The following is a 20423-nucleotide window of genomic DNA, read 5'->3' as shown; positions in this document are numbered from 1 at the left end:
CCCCAGCCTAGAGGATATCCTTGGATGCCCTTACGACTCCGTTGAAATCTTCGATGGCCCCCGGATTGCCTCACTGTCCATGGGGAAGTTCTGTGCCTCAGTAGCTCTGATATTTTTCTCCTCCTCAGACATCATGACAGTGGTCTTCCGAAGTGATTCTATGATCACCAACACTGGCTTTTATGCTATGTTCAACGTGATTCCACAAGGCGAAAGAGAGTCAGGTAGCAAACTTCAAGTAGGCTTTTGGTCTTCAAAAGACAGAACAGTTTTCTAACTTTGAGGGCTCCTGCTATTAGAAAAGGGCTGGAAATTAAGTTTTTAAAATACCCCACAATTGGTCCCATAAGCCCTACTGTGTGCCTGATAGATTTTTCCCACTAAGAGGGTCACATGGACAATTGAACTAAGGCAGTGAGATGCAGTTGAAATGACAAGATGATTTGGGGGGGGGTGGTAATGCCTGGGAAGACAGAGTCTGGGTGGGGAGGGCAGAAGAGAATGCTAGGGTGAGGGGGTTGCTCCTGAGGAGGGAATGGGAATGGACGGCCTTGCTGAGGAGGTCACATGTGATGGATGACAATGAGGGGGCATTCCAGGCAGAGAGAATAGCAAATATGAAGGCTCTTGGGGACATGCTGGAGAGACAGGGGAAAAGGTCAGTGTGGCACAGCTTGTGCTCTCAGGCAGGGAAGGCTGTCCCTGGGACGTCTCCAGGAGACAGCAGGCAATTCGAGCTGGCCACTGCCCGTTGGCCCAGAAATAGCCATTCCTATTGGGCTTTAGGAAGTCATAGACACCCTGGTGGCCCAGGTGCCTTCAGGGGATAAATCTACCCTCATCCAAGTCATGTCCAAAAATGCAACTGGGGACCCATTTCCCCAGGATCCCAGTACTGTGTCAGAGAACCACACAGCGAGAGCTGCAGAAGCCATGTGCTGGGTGTTGAGCACTGACTGTGCTTTATACTCCCATTCCCACCCACTCATCACTGAGCCCTCTGAGATACATGCTGCTGGAGCTCCCATTTCACAGATGAGAAAACTGAGGCCCAGGCAGACGAAGGAACTTGTCAAAGGTTACACAACTAGAGAGCAGTAGAGCTGGATTCAAACCCTCCTCTGTCTCACCCTGAAGCCCGTAAGCCCTGCCTATTACAGAATTAAGACAGCCTTACGCTTTGTTCTTGAATTCATGTGCCTTAGCCATGAACATGGGAGCTAGAAATCCTTCCTACTTAAAACTTCCCAAACTCAAAAATAAAACCCTGCTCTGTTTAGAAGATGGACCGGAGCTGCGGCTGGTGGGCGGCTCAGGACGGTGCTCAGGACGGTTGGAGGTCCTCCACCAGGGGGCCTGGGGCACCGTATGTGATGACCTCTGGGACCTCAATGAAGCCAAGGTCGTGTGCCGACAGCTGGGGTGTGGACGGGCCATTGCAGCCCCTGGAAAGGCTCACTTTGGCCCGGGCTCTGGAAACATCCTCCTGGATAACATTCAGTGTTCAGGAAGCGAGAACCACCTCGGCCAGTGCCTCAGCTCCGGGTGGTCAGACCACAATTGTGGCCACCATGAAGACGCCGGTGTCGTCTGCTCAGGTAGCCTGTCCCCCCGTGGCAGTTTCTTTCTGAACTTTCAGCCAGCAACATCTTAGTGATGGATGGCGGTTGTCCACAAAGCAGGGCTAGGGAAGCGGAGGGCGGTGGCCCCGCAGATGAGTGTCCCTTTAGCCAGGTTGACAAAGATTGCTGACAGCCTGACTCCATTCTAAAGACACGTGTGCCAGGCCCACATACCTGTCAAGTCCTGTTCTCTGCAACCTCTCCCAAGCCTGAACTGCTTTTCCAGGATCCAACATGCCCGTGTTGCTTGTGTAACACGAAGCTTACCTGCTTGAGATCTGAACCACCACCTGCCTTCATAAAATGTAACTCAGATTTCCTACATCTACCTACTTTTTTTAATTCATGCAGATGCTGGGGACTGGGCTCCAGATGTGATCCCTGCATCCCCAGGTAGGTCCAACACCGTGAACTTCCAAGATCTCTGCAAAGTGAGTAGGAAATCTAATCTCTGTCTTGACCTAGACACTGCTGGACTGTGACCTAGACACTGACTAACTACCCAGGGAGCTTTTAAATTCCTGATGCCCAGGCTGCACCGAGACCAGTCATATCAGAATCTCTGGGGTCACACCAGGTCATCGGTAATATTTAAAGTTTCCCATGTGATCCCAACATGCAGCAAGTTGAGAACCAGCGGCTTAGACAATAAGCTAAGAGCCTCATTCCCCAAATGAAATGGCATCCCCAACTCCTCTCTGGACAGCAGAGCAAGGAAGGGTGGGGGGAGGGGGAGAGGTTCTATCACCATGGCTGGGAAGAGGGTCAAGATGGAGAGGAGAGAAGGTAGAAAGTTTTGCCTCCCAGGGACATGTGTTAAAAAATGAAAGCCTGCAAGAAAACACCGATGCATCAATGGCTCGCTCTCCCAGTGGGTCAAGAACAAGCTAAGTGTGAGAAGTGAAGCCATTTGGGGCTATTCTGAGGGCCTTCTGGCTTCACAGACATGGCAGGAACAGAGAAAGGGTATACCTTGTTCTGGTAACCTACTCAGAGTCGATGTGTGGCAGTGATATCCAAACTCAAGACTCCAGCGGGATCTAAGCACGTGTGGTCCTGCCTCCTACAGTGGCCTACCTCTCCAGGACAGGCTCTAGCTGCCCACTTCCCTTCCTGCTGGCACCCTGGTCCCCACCCAGCCTCCTCCCCAGCCCTGTTCTGTGACAACTTCCACACTCTGCCCCCACTCCGGGTTTGGATGTGGGGCAGGTCAAGGTCAGGGTGCACCCTGTAGTGTTTGGAGGGTGGGCAAGGTGGCTGGCAGCCTGTCCCTACTCTGGACTGGCATCACCATGGGACATTTGGAGGGACACTTAGTGGGGGCCTCTTACCCACTCCAGTCCAGGCCCCCAGGGCATCCCAGGTGGGCGTCACCATCCCCTGTAGAAATGAACCTGTGGGAAGGGGCGATTGACTTCCCCACCTCCAGCTGAGGCCCCACATTTTCATTTTGCACTGGGACCCACTAATCGTGCCGTAGCCCGGGAGGGGAGGCAGAGCCTACAGAGCCATTTCTCAGGGACTGACAAGCAGCTACCTCTGCTTGGCACCCTCTGGTTTTTCCTTTTCTATCCCAGCGAGGAATCTCCTCTAGCCCCGGGCCAGGGAGGAGAACACGGTTTTCGGTTCATCAGACAGCTCTGCGCCATGTCCACTTGCGGTCTAGGGTATCAAACCTCAGAAGCCTTTTCTCTTTTTTCTCTCTGCTATAGTATTCCTTTTCTGAGGCAGAGAGGCATAGCTGACTGAATAAGAGAATGGGTCATGGAATAAAAGAAATTATAGGGGGAAATGAAATCCTTTATGTCTAAATAGTATACACCTTATAAGCTAACCACTTCTCGATAAAGCATTATATATTCTTCTGGACACACACATACACACACACACACACAGAATAAGGCTTTTGCCATTTAACTCTCTAAGGGAAACGCTGCATGTCAAACATTTTAACAAAAGGGAATTGCTTCTGAGACAACTTTAGGTCATCAAAAAAATGCATTCTGCTGATGTCCAGCACTCTTCCTGGAGAAGGACTGAGAAGGCAGGCAGTGGGTAGTGCCTCTGTCCTCACTGCTCTACACCTGGAGGCAGAGCTGCCCAAGGAGGACAACGGGCATAAAGGAATTCTTAAATGCATCTGACCCATTTGCTTCAAACTCTGTGCCTGCCAACCCCTAGTGTAGGACTCCAGCAAGTACCAGCTTCCCAATGGACAGGCTTTCAAAATCTGCCTTCGGCTCACCAGGCACTGGCGATTAAGGATGCATCTAGAGGGGCGCCTGGGTGGCTCAGTTGGTTAAGCATCTGACTCTTGATTTCGACTGAGGTCATGATCTCACATTTTGTGAGTTTGAGCCCCGTGCCGGGCTCTGTGCTGACAGCACAAAGCCTGCTTGGGATTCTCTCTCTCTCTCTCTCTCTCTCTCTCTCTCTCTCTTTCTCTCTCTGCTCCTCCCCTATTCATGCTTTCTCTCTCTCAAAAATAAACATTTTTTAAAAGGACACATCAGAATGTAGAAATATAGGCCTCCTGGAAATCAAAGCCAAAAGGACACAGGAAAGGAGGAAGCTCTCCCACTGAGGGTCATCTATTTCAACGTAATTCTTGTCTGACCTGCCCTCCCCTGCCCGGGGCTCTCAGCCATCCGGTTTTTTGTCCCTGTGCATTTCTGCACACTCTGCAGTGACATGCTCGGGAGCCCAGTGATGTTTCTGTGGGTGATGCACGACTGATCGATCTCAGGACAGCCCTGGGGTTGGTGGGCCCTAACACAGAAGAGAGAATAAGTCATGTAGCTGTGTGCTATCTGTGATTTCCTGGCGATTCACCAAAAGAAGGGGAGAGACCACATCCCGCGTTAGGAGAGAAAGGAGAAATGAGCGTGCGTGCCCACACCATGCTTCAAGACTGAAGCAGAGTTACAGGTTCACTCATTCGTACGTAAATATATGATGTTTTTGTGATGCCTCTTTCCTGATTTTCTTTGGTTTTGGTTTTTGCAGCTCCCATCCCTCAAGTGCCTACACCACGAGGTAACTCTCTTTTCATTGAAAGTATAACCTGTAAAGGATAGAATTCACGTTGATAACCTGTAAAAGCAGAATGGATGTCTGTCTGCTCTGGCTACCTGAGAGGAAGGAATTGGTGGGATGGAGCCCTCACGAGTGCATGGATTGTCTACATCTGAGTTGAGCTGGTTTGCATGGCAGGAAGCTGGGCAGAGCATTAATGAAATTATTGGCTGGACACCCCACACCTGCCACATACATGTCCCACGCCATTTCCAGTCTCACCTACAGTCTTAGGGTCCTGCTCTGGTACAAGTCACACCCCTCATTCCCTCTCAGGGGTGCACACACTGCAGCCAAGCCACAACTATGCTACCACCATGATCCCTTCCCATTTTGTGACTCCCTGTTGAGTTTGATGGAATCCTGGATTCTACTCCTGGGAAATGCCAGGTGCATGCCGGAAGAAGCCAACCAGTTGTCTCTTGTCTGCCCACAGGAGGAAGTAACTCTTGTGGAGGAGTCATTTCTGGTCTCTCGGGCTCCTTCTCCAGTCCTTGGTATCCAACAAACTACCCCACCGACGTGGAGTGTATCTGGGTGGTACACGTGGCTGAGAAGTTCCACATAGAACTGGTGATCCCAAGCCTGAAGTAAGCAGCTTTGCCTTTTTCTACACCAAAGGCCAGATTAGCTTTGAATCCATGCTTTCCTTAAGTAGGTGGACTTTCTGCATATCTAGTCAACTCAGCTCAGTTTTGATATAACAAAAATGTCAAAAATCAGATAATAAACAACAGAAACGTGTTTCTTACAGTCCTGGAGATTGGAAAGTCCAAGACCAGCATTCAGTGCCTGGCGGGGCCCTGCTTCCTGGTTCACAGCTGGTTATAGTTTCACAGTCGCTTCACCTGGTAAAAGAGACAAGGGAGCTTTCTCAGGACTCTTTGTAAGGGCTCTGATCTTACATTGCGAAGGCTCTGCCTTCCTGACCTAATCACTTCCCAAAGGCCCCACCTCCTAATACCATCCTGCTGGGGGCTAGGTTTCAACATATGAATTTTGAGGGGACACAAACATTCAGCCTGCAGCACCGTGTGACACATCCTTTCACATTTTAGGTGAAAAGAGGTCTGGTCATCTGAGCTTAGGAGTCTTATAATCATTGAGCTCAGCTCCCTATGCACCGGAGAACGCCCCAAACACCCACGAGCATCCCTGACACCAGACCACCAAGGCAGCGTCATCTGGGGTGGCCCACACACGAAGACCTCATGAACCCTCCACTCTCAGCCAGCTCCACTGGGGACACTGCTTCTTCCTTGGGCTGAGCCCAAGTTTGTTCTTCTTCATTCCCATTTTCTGAACTTCATTCTTGCCTCTAAGGCTACATAAAACATGTCTGCTTCCTCTTCTTCAAGAATGTCTGTCGTGACCCTGCTAAGCGTTTTCTTTCACAGATTAAATAGACTCCATTCATGCATTCTTCTTAGGCCCATTGTACTTCCTGCTTCTTTCTCTGACCATCATCCATTTTTAAAGGAATTTCTCCTATTTTAATGCATATTTATATGCATGTATATATACATACATATTCACATACACATACATATACATGAGTGACTTTTTAATGCAAATATTGCTTTTCCTGATATTGTTTAACCTGGTTTCAGCTTTCTACACTGGGTCCCAACTGGGTCCTTCTCTCTTCCTGACTTTGTCACAGTCTCTGGCAGACCTCTGCCACTGCTTTCCATCTGTGTTCGTTGGCCTCAGCAGTCAAGGAGCTGAATGGCTAAATGCTGCCTTCAAATGGGAAATGGGTCAGCAGTGGAGTGAGGGATACATTTGATTAGCTTTACCTGATGGCCAAAATTCCTTTCAAATGGGGGAGAACATAAACCAATATCAGGGAGCATTGTATATGGTGAACAAAATATACTTATCATTCATTCATTCGTTCATTCATTCACTGCACACACATTTACTCATTTAAAGCTGTGTGAGAAGATTTGGTATGCTATATTCAAATCTATGGAATCCATAGTTCTATTCTTTGGGGGCACAGAGTATCATTTTACCACTTCTGGAAAATGGTTATTCCAAACAGCTGCAGTGGCCCACTCTCCCTGCAGTCTCAAAGCTGCTGTCCCAACATAAATTTCCTGCTCTACTTTCAGAGGATACAAATCAAGGAGCTGCTTAAAGTGTTACCTAGAGCCAAAGCATAGGCACTGACTTTCAGGGTTTGATGTTTTTAAGACTAGATTTCTCGATATCTGTTTTTTGTGTCTAAGGACATGAAGTTAGTTAGTTTGCTCCAATGAGGCTCCACCAGAAATGGTAGACCCCACAGGACATTCGTCTGGGCCTGGCGGTATCTTCTATTGTCTCAGTTGCGGGCGTGGGGTACCACTGTCACATAGTGCTTGGAGGCCAGGGATGAGACTGAGTGTCCTACTATTCACAAGACAGCCCCCCACAGCAAGGACTTCTCCAGCCCCAAATGTCGATGGTACTGAGAGCCCCTGATTGCAGCTTGCTTTAGTTTTTTTTTTTTTTTCCTATTTCAGCTCCTATGGAAACCCGCTTCACACTCGATTTGCAAAAATTATATCCATATTTAAAATGTGCCATTTCATTCTTGCTAAGTGAAGTGTGTCTTGTTTTCCACTGAAATGATTTCTCAGATTATGGTTTCATCTGTTACTGTCACCCTATTGTCACCTTACACACAAATGTTATCATTTTTTCTTACCTTAAAGATAAGAGGCACTTGGCTCTTACTCCACTGGAACAGGTGTGCTCGCAATAAACAGGCTTTCAAATTTGGGAGTCTGCATACACTGGGAGGTATCCATTGTGCGTGTATTGTGCAACAGGCACTTACAACACATGCCTTAGGGGCCACTTACGGCTGTTGGAATGCCAACGTGCATACCTCCCTTGTTTATCATGTTAGATTAATGTTGGTATTCTTTAAGGAATATTTGTTGAGCCTGCTTTCATGCAGACTCTGGTCTAGGCACAGACTTCTAGTGGCAAACAAGACAGACAAGATCTCTGTCCTCATGAAGTTCATATTCTAGATGGGGAGGCAAATAGTACTCAAATAAACCAGTAGCTCAAGGACAATTCCCATCAGTGATAAGTTGATAAATGCTATGAAGAAAAATATATATACCTAGATGGTAATAGGATAGAGAAGGGGTGGTTGGGCAGATGGGGTTTGGTGGGATGGTCAGGGACAACTTCTCTGATCATCCAGGTTGGAACCAGGCAGTTTGGGGCATGGAAGGAGAGAGTCCTACTCAGCAGGCCCTGGGGGCTTATTGACAGCAGGTCAACATCTGTCCCTGCTCCAGGTCCCACTGAGTGTTCTACTCAATGAGACACTAGTGGACACTTGCCCACACCCCCAGGGAATGTCAGAGTTTGAATAGAGTCAGGGGACATTCAGGAGGCACTGGAGGTAGAGAGGAAGCTGATGGGAAAGATCAAAAGCCAAGATACCAGATGGGGGCCGCTGAAACAGAGCACGTGAGACACAGTGCAAGGATGACTGACCTGGGCCGGTGCCCACAGGGAAGGACAGAGGGCAAATTCAAGACATATTGAAGGGGTCAAGTCCACCAGTGGGATGTGTGGTTGAAAGGAGGCAGCAGTGATGATTGCAGTTTCTGGCTGGATACAGTACAAATGACGCTTTCATTTAAGACTTTTCTGCAGATTTCCTTGAGGAGATTTGCTGTGCCTTTACCTCCTCAGATTAGAAGACATATATGGGTGCCCTTATGACTTTATTGAAGTGTTCGACGGACGGCAAGTTGCCTCACTCTCCAAGGGCAGATTTTGTGCTGGGGCAGAGCTCACCTTCCTCTCCTCTTCAAACATCATGACTGTGGTGTTCAGAAGTGATGCCATGATCACCAACACAGGGTTTTATGCTCTGTATAATGCCATTCAGCAAGATGAAAGGGAGAGTGGTAGGTATCCTAATATTTACCCTGGATGGAAGCTAGATCTAATTTGTGTCCTTTCCCTTTAAGAGAGGAGATGCTTTCTAAATCTGACCTGCGGAGTCCACCGTCATTAATGCCATCCTGAGTGACGTCCACTCTAACAGTCCCCAGCCAATCCCTCACCCTGCTCTGCCACTCATTGTCCTTTTCCACCACCAAAACATCCTGGCTACAGAAACAGGTGGCTGAATCTCATATCTTGCATTGACTGTGTGTGTAGATGAAGGACGCAAATGAAGATCTTTCTTTTCCAAAGGAGGGGAGGATGCAGTAGGGCCGATCCTTGTGGAACAAAGCTACCTCATACTACAACTACCACCAGTCCACCTGATTCCAGGTGAATTCAATACAAAACCACCCAGAGCACTTATACAGACCTCTTAGGATGTGGGGAACATTCCCGAGCTCTCAGTGGATTATGCTCAGGGTGACCACGTAACTTATCCTCCAGTCCAGATACTTTTGAGAGTTTAAAAGGGACTCTGAACTAATTAACAGGCATTACTTGCTCTACGACAGTTATAAACCAGGACTATTCCAGGCAACGCAGGACATAAGGCCACTCTACTTAGAGTCTCATAGCCTAATACAGAAAAATGAGCCCAGGTGCTGAGCATTCCTTCTCTAACTGCAGAAGGTCCTAAAGTTTTGGAGACAGCACCACAGCTCAGAAGCCTCTGTCTTCCTGTCCCCCAGGTGCATCCCTGAGACTGGTGAATGGCAGTCACAGGTGTGAGGGCCGGGTGGAGGTCTTCTACAACGGCACCTGGGGCACAGTGTGTGATGACAGCTGGGACATAACAGATGCCAGGGTGGTGTGCCAACAGCTTGGCTGTGGTGAGGCCTTGTCAGCCCCAGCTCAGAGCTACTTTGATGGAGGCACTGGCCACATCATGCTGGATGATATGCAGTGCATGGGGAACGAAGCCAGGCTGTGGCAATGCACGCACAATGGATGGTTCTCCCACAATTGCGGGCACCATGAGGATGCCAGCGCCATCTGCTCAGGTGAGCCCCCAGGACACAGCCACCCTCAGAGACAGTCTTGCCCACCTGCAGCTTCTGGGAAGGGAGAAATCGATGCCAGCAATTACTCAGAAAGGAAGCCATGGCTTCAAGCCATCTTTTTAAAGTCAATTTGTTTAAGAGTTAGTGTCCTTTCTCTTATTGTGTCTGTAAACTGTTCAAGTTTCCCCCTTAAAAGTTGTGATAATTAGATAGAGGACTTGTGTCATCAGACATCCCAGTCCTGGATAAGCATGCCACAGTGTTGGTGACAGTCCACTGCCCCCTGACTAGGACTAGCAGCTGCTGTCCAGAGTGCTGAACATGTGCCAGGCTCAGTGCCGAATCCAGCTCATTCATATGCTCACTTCATGTTCACAATCTCTAATAAGAGAGATGATTGCATTCCCATTTTATTGATAAGGTAACAACGGCATTGTCTCGATGACATGCAGGCCCATACTCTGTTAAGTATTGCCCCCAAGGTACTGTATGAAAGACTGAGCTTGGCTCTGTTACTAATGCTCCTCCAGCCCTATAACTGACCAAAAGGAAATACATACCAACTATTTTAATTGCTTTCAACTTTCATACTTACAGCAATTAGATGAACCATCATGAAATTGAAAAGCAGAGTGTTCCCCCTCATCCAGTGGGCCCTGACGTAGGCTGCCAATCTTTAAACAACATCGATGGGTTTTTATACACACTCTCAACTGCCCAGAAAGAATGTGTTTGATCCTTAAACAAACAAACAAACAAACAAACAAACATAGTACCTGATATTCTTTTATCAATTACATGACTATCCTACTTATTCTCTCTTTGGTCTTTGAGTAGGTGTTGATGGCAGTCCAAAAGTGGGACCAACAGGTATTGTTCTTCCATACATTTCAACTGCTCACCAGGCCCCTGAAACATGTGGTCCTGGCTACTCTTTAATCCTGTAATTGGGGCACAGTCGACAGCATAAGCCTTCTGTTGCTAATGAACAAGAGCGACGCATCCTGTTAGTGTTGACAAAATGGCAGGGCTGGGGGCCTGCAGAGGGTGGGGAGAGGGCCGGGGGTAGAGTTCAGGTTCACCAGAAGTGTAGTATCTGGGTCCCAAGGATGCCCTGAGTTGGCACCTGCAGTGAGAGAGAGCTAGCTGCTTGCAGGGATGATCATGCCATAGATGCTGTGGGAACCAAGGAAATGGGAAGCCCAGGTGAGCCCCCAGCGAGTTGTATCAAACTACACCTATCCACACACTTAGTGTGCAGATGTCCCAACTCTTGGGTTGGACAGTCATCTCTGTCCAGTGGGACACAGAGAAGTCACAGCTTGGAATGTCAATATTTTTTACTATTTTAGAGGCATATTTTGGATAAAAGTCCTTGCTCACAGCATCATTTTTTCTCTGTATATCTTCACAGACTCGACTGGTGACAGTCCTGCTACAGGTATGTCAGCTTTACGTAAACCCTTCACGTGTTTTTTTTTTCAATATATGAAGTTTATTGTCGAATTGGTTTCCATACAACACCCAGTGCTTATCCCAAAAAGTGCCCTCCTCAATACCCATCACCCACCCTCCCCTCCCTCCCACCCCCCATCAACCCTCAGTTTGTTCTCAGTTTTTAACAGTCTCTTATGCTTTGGCTCTCTTCCACGCTAACCTCTTTTTTTTTTTTTTCCTTACCCTCCCCCATGGGTTTCTGTTAAGTTTCTCAGGATCCACACAAGAGTGAAACCATATGGTATCTGTCTTTCTCTGTATGGCTTATTTCACTTAGCATCACACTCTCCAGTTCCATTCACGTTGCTACAAAGGGCCATATTTCATTCTTTCTCATTGCCACGTAGTACTCCATTGTATATATAAACCACAATTTTTTTTATCCATTCATCAGTTGATGGACATTTAGGCTCTTTCCATAATTTGGCTATTGTCCTTCACATGGTTTTATACTTGCCTTCTTTTCTTTTTTTGTTTTTTATTTTAGACAGAGAGAGAGAGAGAGAGAGCATGAGTGGTGGAGAGGAGCAGAGGGACAGAGAGAGAGAATCCTAAGCAGGCTCCACACTAAGAGTGGCTTGATCCCACAACGCTGGGATCATGACCTGAACCAAAACTAAATTAAGAGTCGGACACTCAACTGACTGAGCCACCAGATGCCGTTTGCCTTATTTTCTTTGTTTTTTTTTTGTTTGTTTGTTTTTTTGTTTGTTTTTTTTGTTTGTTTGTTTTTGAGAAAGAGAGTGCACATGAGCAGGGGAGGAGCAGAGACAGATGGAGAAAGAGAGAATCCCAAGCAGGCTCTGTGCTATCATCAGTGCAGAGTCCGATGCAGGGTTTGAACTCATGAAACGTGAGATAATGACATGAACTGAAATCAAGAATCAAATGCTCAACCAACTGAGCCACCCAGGCACCTTGTGCCTTATTTTCAATGTTAGTGCTTCCAACAGCTGGATAAATGCTCTCTTCCTTTTACATATGAGAAGCCCCAGCACAGGGGGTCTTTAATTTAAATTCCACACCAAATCCATTTTAGCCATGAAGTGGGTGTTCTGTGTGTTGTTGGTGCTGATTCCATCTGGGATTTGTATATCACATGGGGGATCTTCTAATATGAGCAGTTTTATGACTGGATGGTGATACGTACTGGGGCTTACATTGTCCTTGCATGTTTTCATTAAAACACATGCTCAGACCCATCTGTACCTATGGGTCCAGAAAGCCCTGTCAACCATACGTCACTGTCATTTGTCCTCACGAAGCCCTGTAATCTTGCGGGACACGTATAATGGTCTCATCTGACAAACAACAGCATTGGAAACTCAGAGGAGTTCCCAAAGCCAGCTTTTGCAGTTATTGGCCAAAGCAGCCCTGGAACAGGTGCCCCTCGCTCCTGCTGCCTGTGCCCTCTGACCCCTCTGAAAACACCAGCACAGCTCAGTGCCTCCTTCTGATGGGGTGTCTTTACCGCATCTTGCAGATGAAAACTTCCACTGTGGCGGTTTGCTCACAAATAATTCGGGCTCCTTCTCCAGCCCTTGGTATCCTAAAAAATACCCCACAAATGTGGTGTGCGCCTGGGACATACAAGTGGATGCCAGGGCTCATGTCAAGCTCACGTTTGATGTGGTGAAGTGAGTAAATATCTCCCACTTTTACTCTCCTCTTTGCCCTGTCATAGACACTGTTGTGCTGCCCACTACCCCTAACCCCACCAATAAGCAAACAAACAAACATAAATAAAACCCACCTTGTGTAGTTAACTCTCAAAAAGTGAGGAAAGCCTGGGAGGCCTGCTCTGTAATATCAAAACTTTGATCAAAACTTTAATTTTTTTAAGCTTATTTATTTTTGATAGAGAGACAGAGTGTGAATTGGGGAAGGGAAGAGAGAGACGGAGACACAGAGTCTGAAGCAGGCTTCAGGCTCTGAGCTGTCAGTGCAGAGCCTGATACAGGGCCCAAACTCATGGGCTGTGAGATCATGACCTGAGCTGAAGTTGGATGCTTAACCGACTGAGCCACCCAGGCACCCCAAAACTTTAATTTTTTTAATAAATTTATTTATTTATTTTGAGAGAGAGTGAGAGAGAGAGACAAAGAGAGTGAGTGGGGGAGGGGAGAGAGAGAGAGGAGAGAGAGAATCCCAAGCAGGCTCTGCGCTGTGAGCACAGAGCCTGATGCAAGGCTCAATCTCATGAACTGTGAGATCGTGACTTGAGCCAAAACCAAGAGTTGGACACTGAACCGACAAAGCCACCCAAGCACCCCCTTTTAAGGTACAAATATTTTAAGGCAGCAATTCTAGTTCCAGAAAATCAGTCTACTGATGAAGTCTTGTGCATAGAGGATAATCATGGCAGTGTTCTTATAGGAACACTAGATTGGAAACCATCTAATTGGCCATCAGTAGGGGATCAGTTAAACAGGTTTGGGTCCATCACACACATAGGGGGTATTGCTAGGGAACGGTCTACAAGAAAACCTCGAACAACACTCCAGTGGCTGCCTTCTGTGCTTAGACTCTATCTGGAAGGGAACAAAAAGAAACTGTTCATTGTAGCTTCTTCTAAGAAGCAGAATGACATCAGAGGGACTAGTCAGGGATTAGAGAAAAATGTACTTTTCACCACATACCTGTCAATAGCAGTTAAGTTCTATTCTTTGTGCTTGTAATCCATATTCGGGAAATGCAATTCAATGGAAACTTTACAAATTAAAAGGATTTTATAAACAGGAAGATACATACTGCCTCTAGCAACAGGGTCCTATTTCCCTCCGATCTGTGCAAAAAGACGTAGGTTTCAGATACCTCTTCCAGAACCTTCCCCTCCTGAACCAATCTGTGCAGTGCCTGGTGGAGGAAAAGCCTCAGCGGATGGAGTCTGAGTGATATCATATCTTCATAGGATGGAAAACTTCTTTGGATGTCCGTACGACTTCATTGAAATCTTTGATGGCCCACAGAGCGAATCTTTTTCTCTGGGAAGATTCTGTTCTGGTACAACCCCAGTATTCACCTCCTCCTCAAATCGCTTGACGGTGGTCTTCCACAGCGACGCTATTGTCACCAACATGGGCTTTTTTGCATCCTATGAGTCTCTTGTGCAAGATGAGAACAATACCGGTAGGTCCTTTGGTCATTTTGGCCCCTGTGCTGCCTGGTAATGAAGACGAGGGTGGGTGACCGAATCTGACTGGGCACCAGGGACTGGAAAAGGTCCCCACGCTCCTTTGTTTACCCCCAAGATCTGACAGGGGTGGGGGGGGTGTGATTGAACACCCAACACCGCGTGGAACCACACGTCCACACACACACCTTCCGATATTAGAGCACATCGCACGTGCTGAGGAGGGGTCTTGTCTGACGCTGTCTCCAAGCCCGTTTCATTCAAAACAGGTGTAGTCCCTTAAAGCTGCGTCAAGATGTGGTTCCCCAAGAGCAGCCACAGCTAGTGTCAGCATGCCTGGCGCTGCCCACCTCACACGGGGCTTCTGGGGGCCTCCTTTGGCCTCTGTCAAATAGTCCTGTCTGGGGAAAAAGCTTTGAAACACACCCCTCAAAAACTCACATTGACGTGAGAGTACTCTTTGCGGCCCCCTTGAGCCCTTGGTGGCTCCCTCCCCACGTCTGAGAGGAGAGCCCTCAAAAGTGGGTCGACTCACAGGAAATTCCCGGGACCTTCCTTGAGGGCAGGGGCAAAGGAGGAGCACCCAGAGCATGACCCAGGCGTGTCCGCGGTCCCCAGATGTGGCCCTCAGGCTGGCCGGAGGCAGCCACCGGTGCGAGGGCCGCGTGGAGCTGCACTACAACGGCACCTGGGGGACCGTGTGTGACGACAGCTGGGACCCGCGTGACGCGCAGGTGGTGTGTAGGCAGCTGGCCTGCGGCAGGGCGGTGTCGGCCCCCAGCAGGGCGCATTTCCACCAAGGCGTGGGCCCCATTGCTCTGGACGACGTGGAGTGCGTGGGGACGGAAGCCAGGCTGTGGCAGTGCCTGCACAGCGGCTGGTTCTCCCACAACTGCGGCCACCACGAGGATGCCGGCGTCATCTGCTCAGGTGGGCCTGATGCTGACACAAGCGGGTGGGCGAAATGACATTCCCACTGTACTCAGAGCAGGAGGGGGTCCTGATGTCACTGTTTCCCGAGCTTCCGCCACTCAGATGCCCCTGCGTGGCTTCTGCCCACCTCCCACACGCACCACACCTTCCTTAACACTTTTCCTTCACGCGGACTCCTCTTCTTTTACTTAGACGAATTCATTTTACGAGGAATTCCTATATCCCCACCATACATGGACAGCCAGGATCAGCCGCCATAAATAGACAATACATACAAACAGACACAGCGGCAACATAGCAATACGAAAATGTTTACAAATTAAACTAAACAATGAACTATCAGGGTGCCTGGGTGGCTCAGTCGGTTAAGCGTCCGACTCCTGGTTTCAGCTCAGGTCATGATCTCAAGGTTCGTGAGATCAAGCCCTGCGTTGGGCTTTGCGCCGACAGAGCCCACTCTCTCTCTCTCTCTTTCTCTCTCTCTCTCTCTCTCTCTCTCTGCCCCTCCCCCACCTCAAAAAAATAAACAAAGAAACTTAGAAAAAAATAAACGATGAACTATCTATTCTGATCAATTCATGCCCACGCATATCTGAAAATGTCCTTAATCAGAATGGAATTCAATGTAGATTTTTAGATTATAATGTTATATAAATATGCGACTCTTAAAATAGAAGATGCATCACCTCAAATTATCTCGCATCCCACCAGTGATGAATCATACCTCTGGGAAGCATCTCTTTGGTTCATCTCCCTTGTTGCCCAGGTGACACAGAGATGACTCCTAAAGTCACAGAGCTGGGAAGCTGGGAGCCCAGGTCCCAGCCCAGGGCTCTTATTCCTCAGTTTTATCCCAATTGAGTTTCTGCAAATAAATTCAGTACTTGGAGTCAGAAGCCCCAGTCTATCTCTGCATCCTTCTGGATTTGGCTGGGAAGAGGCAAAGTGGCTTACCAGCTAGACCTGGCCGAAATGACGGGAGGATGAAGGAAAAAGCAAGGGTGGCAATACTAGAAGGTTTTGAGAGGAGAAGGGAGAGGTCAAGGGGCAGAATCAGTGTTGAAGCAAAACATGACCGGAAGCCACATGCTGACTGTGACATCCAAGGACAGGGCTGGGGCTTCAAGAGCAGGGAGGTGTGGAACCAGGACCCCTGGCAGAGCTACTCAAGGTGGGTCAGAGGTGAAGGGGAAATGTCACATAACGGCTGCTCAGAGGTCTCCACCCTGGCCCTCGGCTCCCTCCAGGTGCTCAAGTGGCCAGTGCACATCCTTGAGACAAATGTAGTCCCACGCTTTGCAAACTGACATTTGCTCTGGGAGGCAAGACCCACACACCCAGGAAGAATCACAAAACCAAAGCAAATGGCAAGCTAGGCATTCCACATAAGGCAACCATCACTGGGGGCAGAGTTTAAAAACAAATTAAAGACATTGTGATGTCCCGCAGCTGGACAGAAATGAGCCCAGTGACCCAAGACATCTGCTGGTTGTTACCATGGCAACTCGGGGCTCACATGCCCAGATTGGGTGTCGTTTCTCCCTAGAGCCAGGCATGGGCCTTTCTGTTCCAAATAAGCAGATCAACCTCTTGGGTTTGAGAAAAATGAGTTTGATTTATGTCTCTCACAGCCTCTCTGCCTTACTCAACACCATCAGCTGCTGGGAGTTACCCAATTTCAGGTAATTTCAATTGTTCTTTTTTTTTAATTTGAGAGAAAGAGAGAGCATGAACAGGGGAGGGGCAGAGGTAGAGAGAGAGAGAGTGGGGGAGGACAGAGAGAGAGAGAGAGAGAGAGAGAGATTCACAACAAGCAGGCTCCACACTCAGCCTGGAGCCAGATGCGAGGCTCAATCCCACAACCCCGAGATCATGACTGAGCCACCTAGGCACCCCTTCAATTATTATTGATTAACTGTAACTTGTCTTGGCAAATTCACCCTGGGCAGTAGGGCTGTGGATAGATCCAAATGTCCTGGATCTATCACCCTGGCTTCATCATTCGTGAGCTGTGGGATCTTGAACAAATCTCTGCACCGACCTCCCAACCCCGCCCCATGCCTCAGTGTCTTCCTCTAGATAAGGATAAGGAGGAGGATAATAATATTTGCCTCCTAAAGCCATTCTGGAACTCAGTGCTCTCTCTGTGTAGAGCAGGTGGAGCAGTGCTTGCCATGTGGGGCGCACTATTCAGATGCCAGCCAGCTCCTTCCAAGCACTGCAGGGGTTTAGCTCTGTCTGTACTGCTTTCTACATTTCTCCCTGACAGAGTTGTAAAGAATGAAGGAGCTAAGGGGCACCCAGGTGGCTCATTTGTTGAGCGTCCAACTTCAGCTCGAGTCATGATCTCACAGTTCATGGGTTCGAGCCCTGCATCAGGCTCTGTACTCATAGCTCAGAGCCTGGAACCTGCTTCAGATTCTGTGCCTCCCTCTCTCTCTCTCTCTGCCCCTCCTCCACTCTCTTTCTCTCTCTCTCAAAAACGAATAAAAACATTAAAATTTTTTTAAAATAAAAAGAATGAAGGGGCTGAAAGCATCACTTGGTCTTTCCCTGACTCTGACCGGCTCAACAGTTGACAGGCTCACATTTTAAGTTAGGTCAGCTGCTTGTCTGCGGCACAATCTTTTTTTTTTTTTAATTTTTTTTTTCAACGTTTATTTATTTTTGGGACAGAGAGAGACAGAGCATGAACGGGGGAGGGGCAGAGAGAGAAGGAGACACAGAATCGGAAACAGGCTCCAGGCTCTGAGCCATCAGCCCAGAGCCCGACGCGGGGCTCGAACTCACGGACTGCAAGATCGTGACCTGGCTGAAGTCGGACGCTTAACCGACTGCGCCACCCAGGCGCCCCACAATCTTTAAGAGTAAAATGCAATATGCAGAGGGGTTAGGAAAAAGAAGTGACCCCAAACCTCAAAGAAAGCACCAGGGTAGGTTATACTGGACGGCAGTGATGCCCAAAGAATGCTTTCTTTAAAACATACCTGCCTCGCTCTGATTTTCTTGAGTATGCTTTAGCTGCTTGTCTTCCTGGTGCACGCGGCAGCAGGGTGATGGAAGACTCCCCCAAAGAGCAAGGACCTGAGAAGGGAATCCATCTAGAATAGAAACTGTAGATAGTCCACAAGGCTGAGGGCCCACCGACAGTTAACTGAGAGTTAAACGTGCTTGTCACCTAAGATGTTGTATCCTGTTGTGTTTCTCTCTGTCCTTAGCATCTTTCCCAAAGCCGGCAGAAGTGCCCACGTCAGCAGGTAAGCTGTTTCTCTCTCCTCCATGGCCTTCCCTCATTCGAGTTTTAGCTCAGAATTACCCCAGTGTTACTACTGTGGGAGAAAGTGTCCCCACTGGAAACACTGCTCCTCAGCCTCAGGTGGGTGCCCGAGGGCTGAGAGTGGCCCACTGACCTCAAATCTCCCCCCAACCCCACCTTGAGCTGTCTTTGGCTGTGTCCCCATGAGCTATTCTTGGCTGTGTCCTGAGCACATCCCATCTCTGCTCCCTTCTGCGATGCTGTCCTCTGAACACGAAGGGTGGTCTGGAATAACTGCCCTATGAGCTCCCAGGAGCATCTATGCACATGTGACAGCACCTGATCCCGAACCAACATAGATGGAGCCTTGTGATCACTTGATCAGTGTGTGTGCAAGGGCAGGCAGAGAACATTGTGCATGTGCATGCACACACACACACACACACGCACACACACCAATTGGTGTGTGCATGTTAGCATCTCATGAAAAAAACCCAGCAAACCCTGTGAGTGCCAGAAGCCAAGACTTCAGGACACACAGTGAAGAGAAGAAATGGCTCCATGATGAGGCAGGTCTCTGGGCCAGCGGGCTAAGGAGCAAAACCATTTCCCAACCAACTGTCACCTCAGGAAACACAGGGGGTAATACTCAAGGCAAAAATTAAATGAGTGAAGCAGAGTGAAAGGGGGAGTAAATCTATCACCATCCATCACCCGTGCACAATTTCCAAGAGCTGCTGGCTCTTCTGTGGCCTTTCGGATGAGCCTTGATGGAAGTCATTGCTTGAAATTGTCCCCCAAGGTCTGGGTCTGCGGCTGGTGAATGGGTCAAGCAGGTGCGAAGGCTGAGTGGAAGTCCACCATGCGGACACCTGGGGCATGGTGTGTGATGACAGCTGGTCCATAGAGGATGCCCACGTGGTCTGCAGACAGCTTGGCTGTGGCCCGGTTGTGTCCACCCTCTCTGGGGCCAGTTTCAGCCCCGGGTCAGGCAGCATCCTCCTGGATGACGTCAAGTGCGCAGGAAGTGAGTCCTCACTGGGGCAGTGCCCTCACAGCGGCTGGCTCACACACAACTGTGGGCACCACCAGGACACTGGTGTCATCTGCTCAGATGAGTTCAGGTCCCTTCTGGGCCAGTCATGGAGCTGCCAGGCCAAGCCTGAAGTTAGCAGATGGAGTCTAGAAATGTTCCCATGCTTTAAACCTTCCCCATGTCTGGGACAGATTTCTGTTCGAACTCTGAAAAAGTTGCGAGCTCTTTAATGTACAGGAGGGCCCCCTTCCACTGGAGTGACCATCAAGGTTAATCCATTGGACAACACAGAAAGCAATGGCGCTTGTCTCATGAAAACTGTCGGGAGGATTACACGAGGCATTCAACACCTACTCAGGCACATGGCACTCTATAGATGCGCAGAATGTTAACTCTATTGCTGGTGGTGGCATTTTCGTTATGAAGGCAAATTCTTTCAGAATCACTACCGCAGAGTTTTTGGCCTGGTGACACAATCCACACCTGGCTGTAAAAACCCAGAGGGGACAGCCCTAGACGCATAAGAACAACTGTTTACACAGGCTTGTTGAGTGACGTGTAAACTGAGACAGTGACCTTCGAACCACTCCACTGCCCTGGTTTCTGTTATGAAACCACCCCTGCGTCTCCTTTGTCTTTGTAGATTCTACAGCTGCTGGACATACAGGCATCTGTGTGTTCACATCCATCTTATTTGCTATTTGGTGACAAGCCATCTAGTGCAGGGTCCCCATGCTGGGTCTCTCTCACCAACCTTAGCTTGCCTTGACAGTGGCTCTGAGCTCCAGACCCTCCTCAGAAGGCAAAGTCCCAGAACTGTTTTCCATCCCCCTGGGGCCCTACTCTGCACCCAGAGGAGAAGCCATTCTGGGTGTTAACAGGCTTGATGTCCTCCTTCCTGTAC

General features: G+C 48.7%; 1 protein-coding gene across 1 annotated transcript in view; it reads left to right on the top strand.

Annotated features, from left to right (window-relative positions):
* LOC115527698 (deleted in malignant brain tumors 1 protein-like) overlaps nt 1-20423 on the top strand; it is a 72489-nt gene that overhangs the window by 35480 nt on the left and 16586 nt on the right. The window contains 9 exon segments of the mRNA XM_032595302.1: nt 7-238; nt 1352-1598; nt 5134-5287; nt 8403-8620; nt 9353-9664; nt 14177-14290; nt 14856-15224; nt 16859-16909; nt 18446-18484. Coding sequence (XP_032451193.1) covers nt 7-238; nt 1352-1598; nt 5134-5287; nt 8403-8620; nt 9353-9664; nt 14177-14290; nt 14856-15224; nt 16859-16909; nt 18446-18484 — 1736 coding nt within the window.

Source organism: Lynx canadensis, chromosome D2, assembly GCF_007474595.2.
Source record: "Lynx canadensis isolate LIC74 chromosome D2, mLynCan4.pri.v2, whole genome shotgun sequence".
NCBI classification, from domain to species: domain Eukaryota; kingdom Metazoa; phylum Chordata; class Mammalia; order Carnivora; family Felidae; genus Lynx; species Lynx canadensis.
Note: the sequence above shows the minus strand (reverse complement) of the source record. Positions and strands in the feature narration are given on the sequence as shown.